At 40.8% G+C, this 14,049-nt stretch overlaps 1 protein-coding gene, 1 non-coding gene and 1 pseudogene across 2 annotated transcripts; 1 reads left to right on the top strand and 2 right to left on the bottom strand.

Annotated features, from left to right (window-relative positions):
* Positions 1-1,072: 1,072 nt before the first annotated feature.
* Positions 1,073-1,569, bottom strand: LOC114094301 (gem-associated protein 7-like). The gene has a single exon (XM_027937405.2). It carries the CDS (start codon positions 1,481-1,483, stop codon positions 1,088-1,090), a length of 396 nt encoding a protein of 131 aa, XP_027793206.2. The 5' UTR covers positions 1,484-1,569; the 3' UTR covers positions 1,073-1,087.
* Positions 1,570-7,513: 5,944 nt separating this feature from the next.
* On the top strand, positions 7,514-7,620 carry LOC114094550 (U6 spliceosomal RNA). The gene has a single exon (XR_003583060.1). It is a non-coding gene; the product is annotated as a U6 spliceosomal RNA (small nuclear RNA).
* Positions 7,621-10,712: 3,092 nt separating this feature from the next.
* Positions 10,713-11,976, bottom strand: LOC114094532 (heterogeneous nuclear ribonucleoprotein A1 pseudogene; annotated as a pseudogene).
* Positions 11,977-14,049: the final 2,073 nt, after the last annotated feature.

Raw genomic sequence — 14,049 nt, 5'->3', positions numbered from 1 at the left:
GAGCAGGTTTTGACATCCTTAAATTCCACAAGAACCTGTGTGTATTTTCCCTGCAAGCTGGTCCTGTCCCTTATTTTATCCTGACCAACTCAATGGGCTTTACATAGTTCTTCTCTGTGATGGTGGTATGACAGCAGTCAGGCAGAGTTTCACTAAGCCAGGATATTTATTGGGGCTTCATTTTATAAGCATGATTGACTGAATTATTTGGCCATTGGTTGGCTATTAATCATTGGTTGAATTCAATATATTTTCCTCTCTTCCTTCACCAAAGTTCAGGCTTGACTTCTGGATGATGTGCTCACTGAAGGTAAGACGCAGAGGACTTGATTAGAACAATTTCACAGAAGTAAAAAATGTCAGACCACTGAAATTATTGTGGTCTGCAGTTTGTGACAATTAATTAACCATGATTGTTTGACTTCTAAATCATGGTTAATTCTAGACAATCATAGTTATTTAACTTCAACAGCAAACCCCTAAAATTGCAACAGAATGCCAATCAGGGTTGCTGGAGGCAACAATAAAAGCCATATCACATGGGTATAAAGTGGTAGATAGATCTCATTGTGATTTTGATTTGCATTTCTATAATAACCAATGCCAAATAACGTTGAGCATTTTTAAATACAATTATCAGCCATTAATAGATCTTCTTTGGATATATGCCTATTTAAGACCTTTACTCAATTTTTTTTTTCCCCTGGGATAATTGGTTATTTGGCAGGAGGGGAGCTTTGGGGCGTTATCTTCAGGGTGGTTGAATTCTGCAACCTCTCCAATGCAGTTCATCTTTCTCCAGCCCCCACCCTCCCACCCGGGTCTTCAGGAACTGGCACTGGCCCATATTTCTGTAGAGTCCAGAGTTCTGCAAGGTAGAGCATTCCTTTCAACGAGATCTGGAATTCCTAGGGTTGCAGACTTTTACAACTAGACCCTGGAGGCCTCAAAAATCCAGAGGTGCTTGGTTCAAAATTCCCAGGGAGCTCAGAACTCTGTGGGGTCCACAGTGCCTGGCTCAGGAACACTTGGAGGCATGGGATACTGTGGCTAAGCCCACAGCAGAAGGGTGACCACAATATTGTCTTCACAGCTTGAAGGTGTATGAAATAATGTCACTACATGGAAGCAGTGCCTCAGCCTGCACACCTATGGGAGTCTGCAGCTGCGACACGTAGAAGTTGGCCACATCCAGGTCAGTGGCTCCAAAGTGGGTAGTCACATGCACACCCTCGTGCAGTGTGAAGCTCACCTGGCGACCCACCATGGCCAGCAGGCTGCGGAGGTAGCGCTCCCGAAGGGCAGCTCGGGCCCGCTGTTCCTGGGATTCTGGAGATTCTTGAAGGATGGGACACTCTTGGATTTCAGTAGCTACGCGCTTCAGAGGGGCCCTGCATCCATCAGGGGCAAAGCCACGACTCAAGCCGTCGGGGCCCCGGGGAAGCCGGAGCACAGGCACAGGAATGGCCAATGGAGTCTGCATTATGCTGGCCAGGTCCACAGCTTCTGGCGCCCACACTTCCGCCAGGGCCCCCGCTGCAGAGGCCCGGGCGGACCGCAAGCCTCCGAGCCTGGGTTCCGCCCGCGCCGCTCCTCAATTTTTTTTTAATATTTATTTTTTTGTAGTTGTACACACAACTTTATTTATTTAATTTTATGTGGTGCTGAGAATCAAACCCAGGACCTTGCACATGCGAGGCAAGCACTCTACCACTGAGCCATAACCCCAGTCCTTTGCTCAGTTTTTAATCAGGATATATATATATATATATATATATATATATATATATATATATATATATATATATAAATTAAATTTATATATTTGGACAAATCTCTTATAAGCTAAATTTTTTCAAATATTTTATACCATATAGTGGGTTGTCTTTTTGCTTTCTTAATGTATAGTTTACACACAAATGTTTTACTTTTGAGGTAGGCCAACTTATCTGTTTTCTTTCTGTCATACACACACATTTTTTGGCAGTATTGGGGATTGAACCCAGGACCTTGCACATTCTAGACAAGTGCTTTACTACTGAGCTGCATTCTAGCCCTCACTTATATGTTTAATGAATCTATAAAACCATTTTAAACCCAAGGTCATGAAGATATCCTTTTTATTTTCCCTGAGATGAGGTCTCACTATGTTGTCTAGGCTGATCCCCAATTCCTGGCTCAGTGATTGTCCTGCCTCAGGCTCCCAACTAGCTGTGATTATAGACACATGTCGCTGTGCCCAAATTATGAAGTTACCTACTATTTCTATCTAGGAGTTTTATAATTTAAATTCTTACATTTAAGTCTGTGATCCATTTTTACTAAATTTTTGTGTATGTATGAGGTAGGGGGGTCCAACTTCACTGTTTTGCAAGTGGATATCCACTTGTCCCTGCAGCATTTGATGAAAATCAGTACATTTTTGAACCAAGAGTTCAATAGTCCTGGATACAGGCAAAAGGACTTCCTGCTGTATTTTTACAATAGTATTGAATTTTAAAATTTGCTTTGAATTGGGAAGTTTAAACCAGAGATTTTTCTTTCTTGCTGTTGGTGGCATAATTAATGAACTCTATCTTCCTTACATTTTTCAGCCCATGAAATTATTCTAATCAAATCTTCAACATCTCTCCTTTGGGGGTACATCATCCAGAAGTCAATCATGGCTAATTAACTACCACATACAGCAGACCACTAGAATTCCAACAGAATGCCAACCAGGGTTGTTGGTTGCAACAACAGAGGCAAAAAGTGGATAACTAAAGTAAAAAAAGAATTATCAGGAGATTAAGTAGCTCATAGAAAGACATGACAAACAGGACAAGCAGAATTAGAAAATAAATAGAAATTCATTTGTCTGGCCAAAAGAAGCTAGACAGCCTTGGTTAAACTTCACCCCCCAAAAGTATGATCACAACACTACCACTGGACACTGTAGCTGACACCATTTTACACCCTAATAATTTTTTTAAAATTTGTTCTTATTAGTTATACATGACAGTAGAATGTATTTTAACATATTATACTCATATGGAGTATAACTTCTCATTCTTTTGGTTGTACATTATGTAGAATTACATTGGTCATGTAATCATAAATGCACATAGGATAGTAATGTCTGATCCATTCTACTAACTTTCCTATTCCCATTCCCCCCACTTCCCTTCATGCCCTTTTGTCCAATCCAAACTACTTGTATTCTTCCCTACCCACCCCCTTATTGTGAGTTAGCACCCACATATCAGAGAAAACATTTGGCCTTTGGTTTTTTGGGATTGGCTTATTTCACTTAGCATGATAGTCTCCAGTTCCATCCATTTTCTGGCAAATACCATAATTTCAATCTTCTCTATGGCTGAATAATATTCATTATGTGTATATACTGCATTTTCTTTAGCCATTCATCTGTTGAAGGGTACCTAGGTTGGTTCCATAGTTTAGCTATTGTTAATTGAGCTATTATAAACATTGATGTGGCTGCATCATTGTAGTATACAGATTTTAAGTCCTTTGAGTATAAACCAGGGCGTGGGATAACTGGGTCAAATGGTGGTTCCATTCCAAGTTTTCTTAGAAATCTCCATACCACTTTCCAGAGTGGTTGCACCAATTTGCAGTCCACCAGTAGTGTATGAGTATACCTTTCACCCCGCATTTTCACCAAGATGTAATGTTACTTGTATTCTTTTTAAAAAAAAAAATTCAGTTGTAGATGACACTTTACCTTTATGTGGTTCTGAGGAATCAAACTCAGTGCTCACATGTGCTAGGCAAGTGCTCTACCACTGAACTTCAATCCCAGCCCGTTAGTTGTATTCTTGATTATTGCCATTCTGACTGGAGTGAGATGAAATCTCAGTGTAGTTTTAATATGCATTTCTCTAACTTCTGGAGATATTGAACATTTTTTCATATATTTGTTGACGAATTTATCATATTTCTTCTTCTGTAAAGTGCCTGTTCATTTCCTTTGCCCATATATTAATTGGGTTATTTGTTTTCCCTGTGTTTAGTTTTTTGAATTCTTAATATAGCCTGGAACTTGATGCTCTATCTGAGGTTCAGGTGGCAAAGATTTTCTCCCATGATGTCAGCTCCCTCTTCATGTTCTTGATTGTTTCCTTTGCTGAGAAGAAGCTTTTTAATTTGATTCTATCCCATTTATTGATTCTTGATTTTACTTCCTGCACTTTAGGAGTCTTGTTAAAGAAGTCAGTTCCTAAGCCAACATGATGTAAATTTGGGCCTACTTTTTATTTTATTAGGCACAGCATCTCTAGTCTAATGTCTAAGTTCTTGATCCATTTTTAGTTGAGTTTAGAGCAAGATTGGGAGAGATAGGGATTTAATTTCATTTTGCTACATATAGATTTCCAGTTTTCCCAGCAACATTTTTTGAAAAGGCTATCTTTTCTCCAATGTATGTTTTTGGTGCCTTTGTCTAGTATGAGATAACTGTATTTAAGTTGATTTGTCTCTGTGTCTTCTGTTCTGTACCATTGGTCTATGTGTCTGTTTTGGTGCCAATGCCATGCCATTTTTGTTACTATATCTCTGTAGTATAATATAAGGTCTGGTGTTGTGATGCCTCCAACTTGGCTTTTATTGGTAAGGATTGCTTTGGCTATTGACCCCTAATAGTATTAAATTGAGTCTTTATAGATGCCCTATGACAGGTATGACCATCAAATGGCCAAGCTTGCATTATTTGTCCATGAGCTAGATGATAGGGGACAGGAAAGGAGAATCCTTCAACTTCTGTAATAAATTGGGTTTTTACATCTTCCCGGGACCCATCAAAGGAGAACTTACCTCAAAACAAGAATGTTTGGACATGAGATGGCCAAAAACCAAAAAAGGCATGTTATAGAAATGAATAATAAAAATAATGACCAACATTTTTGAGGGCTATCTACGTACAAGTTTTAGATGTATTAATCCAATACTTACCACAGCCCTATGAGGTATATTGCATTATTATCCTGAGTGATAGACTAAATAATGACCCTCTCCCCAAAATCTACTTTCTAATTTCTGAAGCCTATGAATATTATCCTATATGGCAAAAGGGTGAATATTATCTGTGGAACAATGAAGAATTTGACTAGTCTTTGTTTCTAGTATATGAATTATGTCAACAAGCTGTTAGCATATTTATTAGGGCTGGGATGCAGCTCAGGGGTAGAGGGTTTGGCTAACATGCACTGGGTTCCATCCCCAGCACCACATAAAAAACTAAATAAACAAAGGTATTAAAATAAATAATAAATAAAAAGAGTCCATCACCAAGGAGCAGCAAATACACAGTTGATCATGCATGTTTGGTTACTTTGAGGAATCAAAAAAACGAGATTTAAGGAATTAATTAAGGCTGTGACCTTAAATTTTAAAGCTTACAGGGCTGATACAAGTTTGGAGCCAATACTCGGGTCAACCAAGTTCTTAGAAAAATTGCAGAGGAAAGAATTCAAAGCTGTAAAAAATTATACAGACACATATATATCCTCAGAGATAGATATATAAACTAATTATAATAGTTACTTAAGAAATGGACTTAAACTGGGCATGGTGACACACACCTGTAATACCAATGACTCTGGAGGCTAAGGCAGAGGATATCAAGTTTGAGGTCAGCTTTGTCAACTTAATGAGACATTGTCTCAAAATAAAATAAAATAAATAAAAAGGGCTAGGGATAAAAAGTAGCTAAGTGGTAAAGCACTTGCCTAGCATGTGGCCCTGGGTTCAATTCCAAGCACCATCAGAGAGAAAGAGATATAATGAAGGCTTATTTTGGCTCACAATTTTGTTTTATTTTTTTAGGTGGACACAATATCTTTATTTGATTTTTATGTGGTGCTGAGGATCGAACCCAGTGCCTCATGCATGCCAGGCGAGCATGCTAGCCACTTGAGCCATGTCCCCAGCCTGGCTCACAGTTTTGGAAGTTTCCATCCATAATCTGTTGGCCTCATTGCTTTTAGGCCCATGGAACATCATGGTGGGAGCACGTGATGGAGCAAAACTACCCATCTCATGGCTGGGAATCAAAAAGAGAAAGAGGAAAACACCAGAGTCTCATAAGCCTCTTCCAGGGGATGTATTCAGTGACCTTAAACCTCCCACTAGGCCCCAGTCTTAGTTTCTACCACCTCCCAGGAGCACCAAGCCGTAAACACATGAGCTTTTTGGGGACATTTAAGATCCAAACCATAGCAGCCTATTAAAAATATATTTTTTTAGCCAGGTGGGTTGGCCCATACCTGTAATCCCAGCAGCTCAGGAGTTTGAGGCAGGAGGATTGCAGGTTCAAAGCAGCCTCCGCAATTTAGTGAGGCCCTAAGCAACTTAGTAAGACCCTGATTCTAAGTAAAAAATAAAAAGTGTGGGGGATGCAGTTCAGTGGTAGAGTTCTCCTGGGTTCCATCCCCAATAAGAACCCCCACTCCCCCAAAAAAGTAGCACTCAGAGATTAAAGAAAGGCAGAATGGGTAAGGCAGATAGAGTAGATATGGCTCAACATCTATTCCGACCCCTTGTTATGATGCCTCCCTGTGGTACAGAAGCTGAAAAACTAAAACTACCTTCTAGACTTCCTTGAAGCAGATTGGTCTCTGGATGTTTTAAATTCCCCAATCAGACACATACCTAAGGAACTTGAATATGGAACTGAGTTAAAGAGAAAATAAGGTATTACTAAGGATTTAGTATACCAAAACTCTAAAGGATGACTTCCTGTTTTCCAGAATGTGGCTGAGGTAGTATATTCCGGGAGTCATAGTTGGAACAGTGGATTTCTAATTTCCTGGTTTTCTGATGTGGCAGGGGTAACAGTTTTCCTTGTAAAAGCTTGTGCCTGACCCAAATCCACTCTCATTCATAACTAGCTTTAAGTATAGATTGATAAAACTTGTAAGCCTTTTTGCACGATATTCTATGAAGTGTGTTGGCACCAAAACAAATGACATTCCTGGCAAAGAGGAGGAGTATCTTGAAGGTTAAGTGTGTAGTAGACATTGGACATTTATTTTGGACCCCAGCATTGGAACTCCCTTTCCTGCATTTAGGGAATTACTCAGGTTATGAATCAGAGATACAGGCCTATTATCCTCTACAGAAATTGAAAGTACTAGGAACTCACATTCCTTGCAGCTAGAGCATTGCAAACAGGCTCTGCCTGTCAGGCACACTTGCCTCAAAAAACTTCCTGGAAAAGTTGGTTTCAGGAAGCTCATTTCCTGGAAAAGCAGTGGCTATAGGATAGTGATTAGTTCAGTATCCCATGCTATGGGTACCACCAACACAGGCCACATGTCAGAACTCAGCAGCCAGGCAGTAATGACCTTATCTCCAGATCAGCTCTGCAACTTGGTTTCGACTCTTTCTTATTATGTGGCTGAGAATATGCTTGTTCTGCTTTTCCCTTTATTCAATGAGTTATTTAATATCCTTTTAATAAATTCCTTTTGGCTTAAGTTGGTTTTAGTTTCTTATAATTAAGAATTCTGAGGTAGTGCTTGATTCAGCAGCACCTATACTAAAATAGGAATGATACAGAAAAGATTAACATGGCCTCTGCACAAGGATGACCTGTTATTTAGTCTGGTTTTTCATTGCTATGACCAAAAGACCTGGCAAGAACAACATAGAAGAGGAAAAGTATATTCTGGCTCACTGTTTTAGAAGTTCAGTCTGTGGTCAGCTGACTCCATAACTCTGGGCCTGAGGTAAGGCAGAACATTATGGCCAATGGGCATTGCTGAGGAAAGCAGCTCAGGATGTAGCAACAAGCAGAGAGAGAGAGAGAACTTCACTTACCAGGGACAGATGCCCCCAATGACCTCCTTCCTCCAGCTGCACCCTATCTGCTTATAGTTACCACCTACTTAATCTATATCAGTACATCAATCTGCTGATTAGATTACAACTCTTGTAATCTAAACATCTCATCTCTGAATGTTCTTGCATTGTCTCATACATGAGTTTTTGGTGGATACCACATAGCCAAACTATAACAACCTTCAAATTCATGAAGCATTCCATATTTTTCAAGATGGAATTATTGAGACACACTGGTAATATGAAGAGACTTGGTTGAGTGTTAAAATAATAATAGTGTTTAAAATGTAGAATTCAAATCCACAGTACTGCAAAAACATTCAATAGTTTACTTTATTTAATAAAATCAAAAGTATTTAAACTTAAAGAAGAATTCTGATGAACACAGAGAAGACAAATCCTCCCACTTGGGTAGGGCTTTCGCCAACAATAGATGCTGTTGAAGGAACACGTTACATTAAAAAGAATGGTGATAACATGGATTCACTGATGCCAACATGTATTCTACTGTATTAATAAGCATTTATTTGCTTGCAAAAATAAAAACAAAAAAACAATTTAAACCATGTTAGGCAAAATGGGAAAGTCACAGAAACTTGACTGGGGAGAGTTGGAAATAGAGTAGAAATAGGGTTGGACTTTAGAATTCTCTCTTCTTTATCTTCCCAAAATTCATATTGAAATACTAAAACGCAGTACATTAGAATGTGACTGTACTGAGAGATAGGATTCTTAAAGAATCCACTAAGTGTGCTGGGGCTGGGGCTCAGTGGTAGAGTGCTTGCCTAGCACGTGTGAGGTACTGGGTTTGATCCTTAGCACCACATAAAATAAATAAAATAAAGGCATTCTGCCCATCTGTAACTACAAAAATTTTTTTTTAAAGAGTCACTTAAGTTAAAATGAGGGCTGGGGATGTGGCTCAAGTGGTAGCGTGCTGGCCTGGCATGCGCAAGGCACTGGGTTCGATCCTCAGCACCAAATAGAAATAAATAAAGATATTTTGTCCACCTAAAACAAAAATAAATAAATATTTTTTAAAAAGTTAAAATGAGGTCATTAGAGTATGTCCTAATTTGATGACTGGTATCCCTACAAGGAGAAAATTTTTACACGGACATGTACAGAGGGGAAACACAGGGAGAAGATGGTAATCTAGAAGCCAAGGTGCAAGGCCGCAGAAGCAAGCAACCCTACCGACACTTTGATCTTGAACTTCTAGCCTCCAGAACTGTCATATGAATTGTATCCTCTGGAGTTGCAAGTGTGCTGAGCCTGGTCCAGAAAATGTGTTCATGAATGAGATTGGCGAAATTTGCTGGCCTTACTAACCAGCAGTCTTTCTAGGTTGCCTAGTCTGGGGTACTTTGTTATGGTAGCCCTAGCAAACAAATAAGGACCGCCCCTCACCCATTCTAATAAAAATCTTGATGAAAACTCTCATTTAATTCAGATGCTCTAGTGTGTGCATGTAGTCCCAGTTAGTTGGGAGGCAGAGGCAGTCGGATGACTTGAACTCAGCAGTTTGGTGCCAGCCTGGGCAACACAGTGATATCCCATCTTAAAGAACAAAACAGAGCTGGGTGCAGTGGTGCATGCCTGTAATCCCAGTATCTTAGGAGGCTGAGACGGGAGGATCGTGAGTTCAAAGCCAGCCTCAGCAACAGCAAGGTGCTAAGCAACTCAGTGAGATCCTGTCTCTAAATAAAATTCAAACTAGGGCTGGGGATGTGGCTCAGTGTTGAAGTGCTCCTGAGTTCGATCCCTGGTATCCCACCCTGCCAAAAAAAAAAAAAAAAAAAGAACAAAACAGAACATAAACCTCTCATTTAAGCATGGAAATAAGATCAGTGTGCTAATATGAGATATACTCCATACAATGCTGGTTAGAGAGAAGGCAGTAAAGCCAGAAAATTTCACTCACATCGTTCATTACCCCATTTTCTTGACCAGGGTTACCATACTTGCAACTCCAGAGGGTACACCGTTCATATAATAGTCATTTAAAACGATGCCTCCTGTGTTGTACACCAAACAACAAAAACCTCTGCATTCTCATGCAGTAGCAGTTTCTTCCTGTGGGGAAATGCTTGGTTAGAGAATAAAGTTATCTTGGGTTATGACCACTAGGAGATTTCCCTTGTCCAACGTCTCTTACAACTACTCTTGTGTGGGAGTGTGTGTGTGTTGCTGGGATTTGAATCCAGGATCTCCTGCATGCTAATGATCTAATGCTGAGCCCCAGTCCAATAACTAGTCTTGAAAGGGAGATAGGAGAGGATTCCTCTTTAGGGGACTGTTCCCCAGTCTTTGTCCTTCTACTAAGGTAGAAGACCCTAGAATACCTTAGAGGTTGCACAATTTTATTGGCCCCTGTTGTTTTGTTTCCTGGCAGTACAATTTCATTACACCTTAGTTGGCTGCCTTTTAATTTCATTTTGGAGATTTTTATTAAAAATTATGGTTTTGTTTTGTTTTGGTACTGGGGATTGAATCTAGGAGTGCTCTATCACTGACTCACACCCCCAGCCCATTGTATTTTTTTGAGACAAGGAATTGCTAATTACCCAGGTTGGCTTCAAACTTGCAATCCTCCTGCCTCAACCTCCCCAGTTGCTGGGATTACAGGTATGTACCACCACACCCACTTGGTTATATGTTGTTGCATAAAAAATCATCCTAAAACTTAGTGACTTAAAACTACCACTTCTATTTACTTAAAGAGAAACATTTATTCAGCATCATGATCAGACCATTACAAGGGTGCAAAAAAAAAAAAAAAAATCCACATTAAAACCCTTTGTTGGAATGCTTTTCACTTTCCACAGAACAGAAACTAAAATAACCTGTTATACAATTAGTCACAAATACACATGAGTATTGTCTAAACCATGTCTTCTTTGTAGCAGTTAGGCCCTGCCACCACTGTGCTTGGCTGAGTTCACAAATCTGTTATAACCTGTAGCTTCCCTGTCACTTCTCTGGCTCTCCTTTCCTGCTAAGCTTTGTTTCCTGGCAGTATTAAAACCTTCTGCCACTGCCATAGCTACTGCTGCTGCTGCAACTGCCATAGCCACTTTGGTTTCATGGTTTGTCAAAGTATTAGCCTTTACCACCATAAGGTCCAGAACTTTTGCCTCCAAAGTTTCCACCCTTCATGGGTCCAAAATTTGATGACTGATTATTGTAATTGCCAAAATCATTGTAGCTTTCACCACCTCCCAAATTGCTTCCACTACCACTGCCAAAGCCACTGCCAAAGCCACTGCCACCGCCACCTCTGCCTCCTCTGTTGTCATAACTGTCACTCCTGCCATAGCCATGCCCTGGTTTCCGTAACTGTCCACCACTTCCATAGATTCAGCTTCCTCCAGGGTAACTAGGACTGCTTCCTCTATAACCACCGTCATTACCAAATTCATTGTAGCCATCCCTGATGCCATCATATCCACCACCACCATGGCTGCCACCATGAACACTGAAGTTCTCTCCATGACCAAAATTGTCATTTCCACCAAAAACACCGCCACGACTACCACCAAAGTTTCCAGAACCACTTCGACCTCTTTGGCTAGATGAAGCACTAGCCATCTCTAGCTTTGACAGGGCTTTCCTCAGTTCACATTTGTGGCCATTCACAGTATGGTATTTCTGAATGACAATCTTATCCACAGAGTCATGGTCATCAAAAATTACAAAAGCAAAGCCCCTTTTCTTTTCACTGCCTCGGTCAGTCATGATTTCAATAACTTAAATTTTCTTGTACTGTTCAAAATAATCTCATGATGTTCCTCAGTGTCTTCTTTAATGCCACCAATAAAGATCTTTTTCACAGTTAAGTGGGCCACTGGTCTTTGAAAATCTTCTCTTGAGACAGCTCTCTTTGGTTCCACAACTCTTCCATCTACCTGTGTGGTCTTGCATTCATGGCTTATCCACTTCCTCCATAGTGGCATAAGTGACAAACCCAAAGCCCCTGGAGTGCTTTGTGTTTGGGTCTCTCATTACCACACAGTCCGTGAGTGTTCCCCATTGCTCAAAATGGCTTTGCAGACTCTCAATAGTTGTTTTGAAGCTCCATGCTCTGATGAATAGTTTCCACAGCTGTTCGTCTCTTTAGGACTCTGATTCAGACATGATGGCAGCAGGAAGAGAGACTTTAACAATGCTTTCTCAGCAGCGTCCACGGGCAGAAAGGAGTAAGCTAACAAATGTATCCACCCCACATCTATTTATTATCTCTTACAATTCTGGGTTTTGTTTTTGGAATTTTTGGGGTCCTGGGGATGGAACCCAAGGCCTTATATATGCTAAGCACACACACTCTGTCACTGAGCTATACCTCCAAACGTCATTCTATGCTCAGCTGGGCCTTTTCCCCTTTCAGGCTGGAGTTTCAGAAGTCCCAGACTTGAATGAACTGGAACATCCAAAGATGGCTCACTCACTGGACTGGCAGTTGACTTGGGCTCAGCCAGGGCCCTTAACTAGAGTACTTAGTAATCCTTCACGTGACTGATGCACATAGTTTGGGCTTCTCATATCAGGGCAGTTGGATTCTAAGAGGGAGTTTCCCAAGTGCATGAAGATAGATGCTACAGATTTTTTTTTTTAAACATTTGTTTAGTTGTAAATGGACATAATACCTTTATTTTATTTTTTATGTGGTGCTGAGGATTGAACCCAGTGCTTCATATACTTCACACATGCTAGGCAGGTGCTCTACCACTGAGCTACTGATAAGCTTGAGTTCAGGACCCCCAAAAGACCACCAGAGACCAAGATGGATGTAAGTAGCAAAGAGGCATTCATTTTGAGCTAGCTTGGTCCTCTGCGCACACAGCAACTGGTGACGCTGAGAGCTCAGGGTTTGCAGCAGTTTTATACACCCTTTGAGGAAGGCAGGGACTTCACATACATCATAGCATCTCTTAGCAAATCATCACATACCGCGGGAAAATCAAACAACTCTTTTTTTTTTTTAAAGAGAGAGGAGAGAGAGAGAGAGAGAGAGAGAGAGAGAGAGAGAGAGAGAGAGAGAGAGAGAAAGAGAGAATTTTTAATATTTATTGGCGGACATAACATCTTTGTATGTGGTGCTGAGGACCGAACCCGGGCTGCACACGTGCCAGGCCAGCGCGCTACCACTTGAGCCACATCCCCAGCCCCAAACAACAACTCTTAACATTGTTTAGCACATTCACTGGCGGGAACAAGTTGGGTAGGGGTGATTGCTAAGTACAAGAGGGGAATTTGTTTGAACTGATTGGATTAAGCCATGAGAGGTGTACGTGCTAAACTACATGGTTTCCCAACATGTTATCAACCACCATAAACTACTGGGGGTCATCTGGCATCCTAGGTATTTTCCCTGTCTCATGCAGATTGGTGGTTGCTAGGGAGTTGCTATGGGTCCCCACCTAGCCTAACTGAGTCAGGGACACATCAGCAAATCTCTCCTGTTATTTACAGATAAACAACTCAGCAGGGTGGATGTGTGCCTAGGAGTGCTCTGTGGGTTTTTCCAAGGACAAGGGTCACGCCCCCTTCCCTGGACAGGCTTTGCTCTGAGGCAGAGGCTGGTTTCTCAAAAATGGAGTCACATCAGTTTCTCACTACAAACCCAGCCCTGCTACGGATTTTTTAAGATACAGAATCAAAAATTATATTGAGGAAGGATAGAAAATGTGAAAAATGGAAAGGAGATGGAAGAGAAAGAAATATAATTTTAATCTGAGATTCCTCATACCTTTCCAGGCCTGTCACTCCCAAGCCAGTCTCTCTTGATCAGCAAGAGTTCTAAGAATTAGAACAGTTAAACAATCTTTTGACACCTGAATGATATCAATCTCACGTCTGCCCAAGCCCACCCCTCACCAAGTTTCCTTCAAAGGAAAATGCCAAGAGTATCTCTTTTTAAAAAAAAAAACAACCATTTTTTTTAGTTGTAGATAGACACAATATCTTTATTTTTATATGGCGCTGAGGATCGAATCCAGTGCCTCACGTGTAAGAAGGCTAGCGCTCTACTACTGAGCTACAGCCCCAGCCCAAGAGCATCTCTTACTCTCAAGATGGGCTGCCTCTCTTCAAAGTATATTCCTTGCTTTCCTAAATAGATAACTATGCCTGAAACTCTTTTCCCTTACCTAAGTCAAGGACCCCACTTGTCCTGAGTCAAGTTCCCTGGTTCTCTGGGAATTCTTTGGG

Source organism: Marmota flaviventris, chromosome 10, assembly GCF_047511675.1.
Source record: "Marmota flaviventris isolate mMarFla1 chromosome 10, mMarFla1.hap1, whole genome shotgun sequence".
Taxonomy (NCBI): domain Eukaryota; kingdom Metazoa; phylum Chordata; class Mammalia; order Rodentia; family Sciuridae; genus Marmota; species Marmota flaviventris.
This window is presented reverse-complemented; position numbering and strand designations above follow the sequence as displayed.

Coding starts and splice junctions, on each gene's coding strand:
- LOC114094301 (XM_027937405.2), bottom strand. CDS start 1,483: ATGCAGACTCCATTGGCCATTCCTGTGCCTGTGCTCCGGCTTCCCCGG.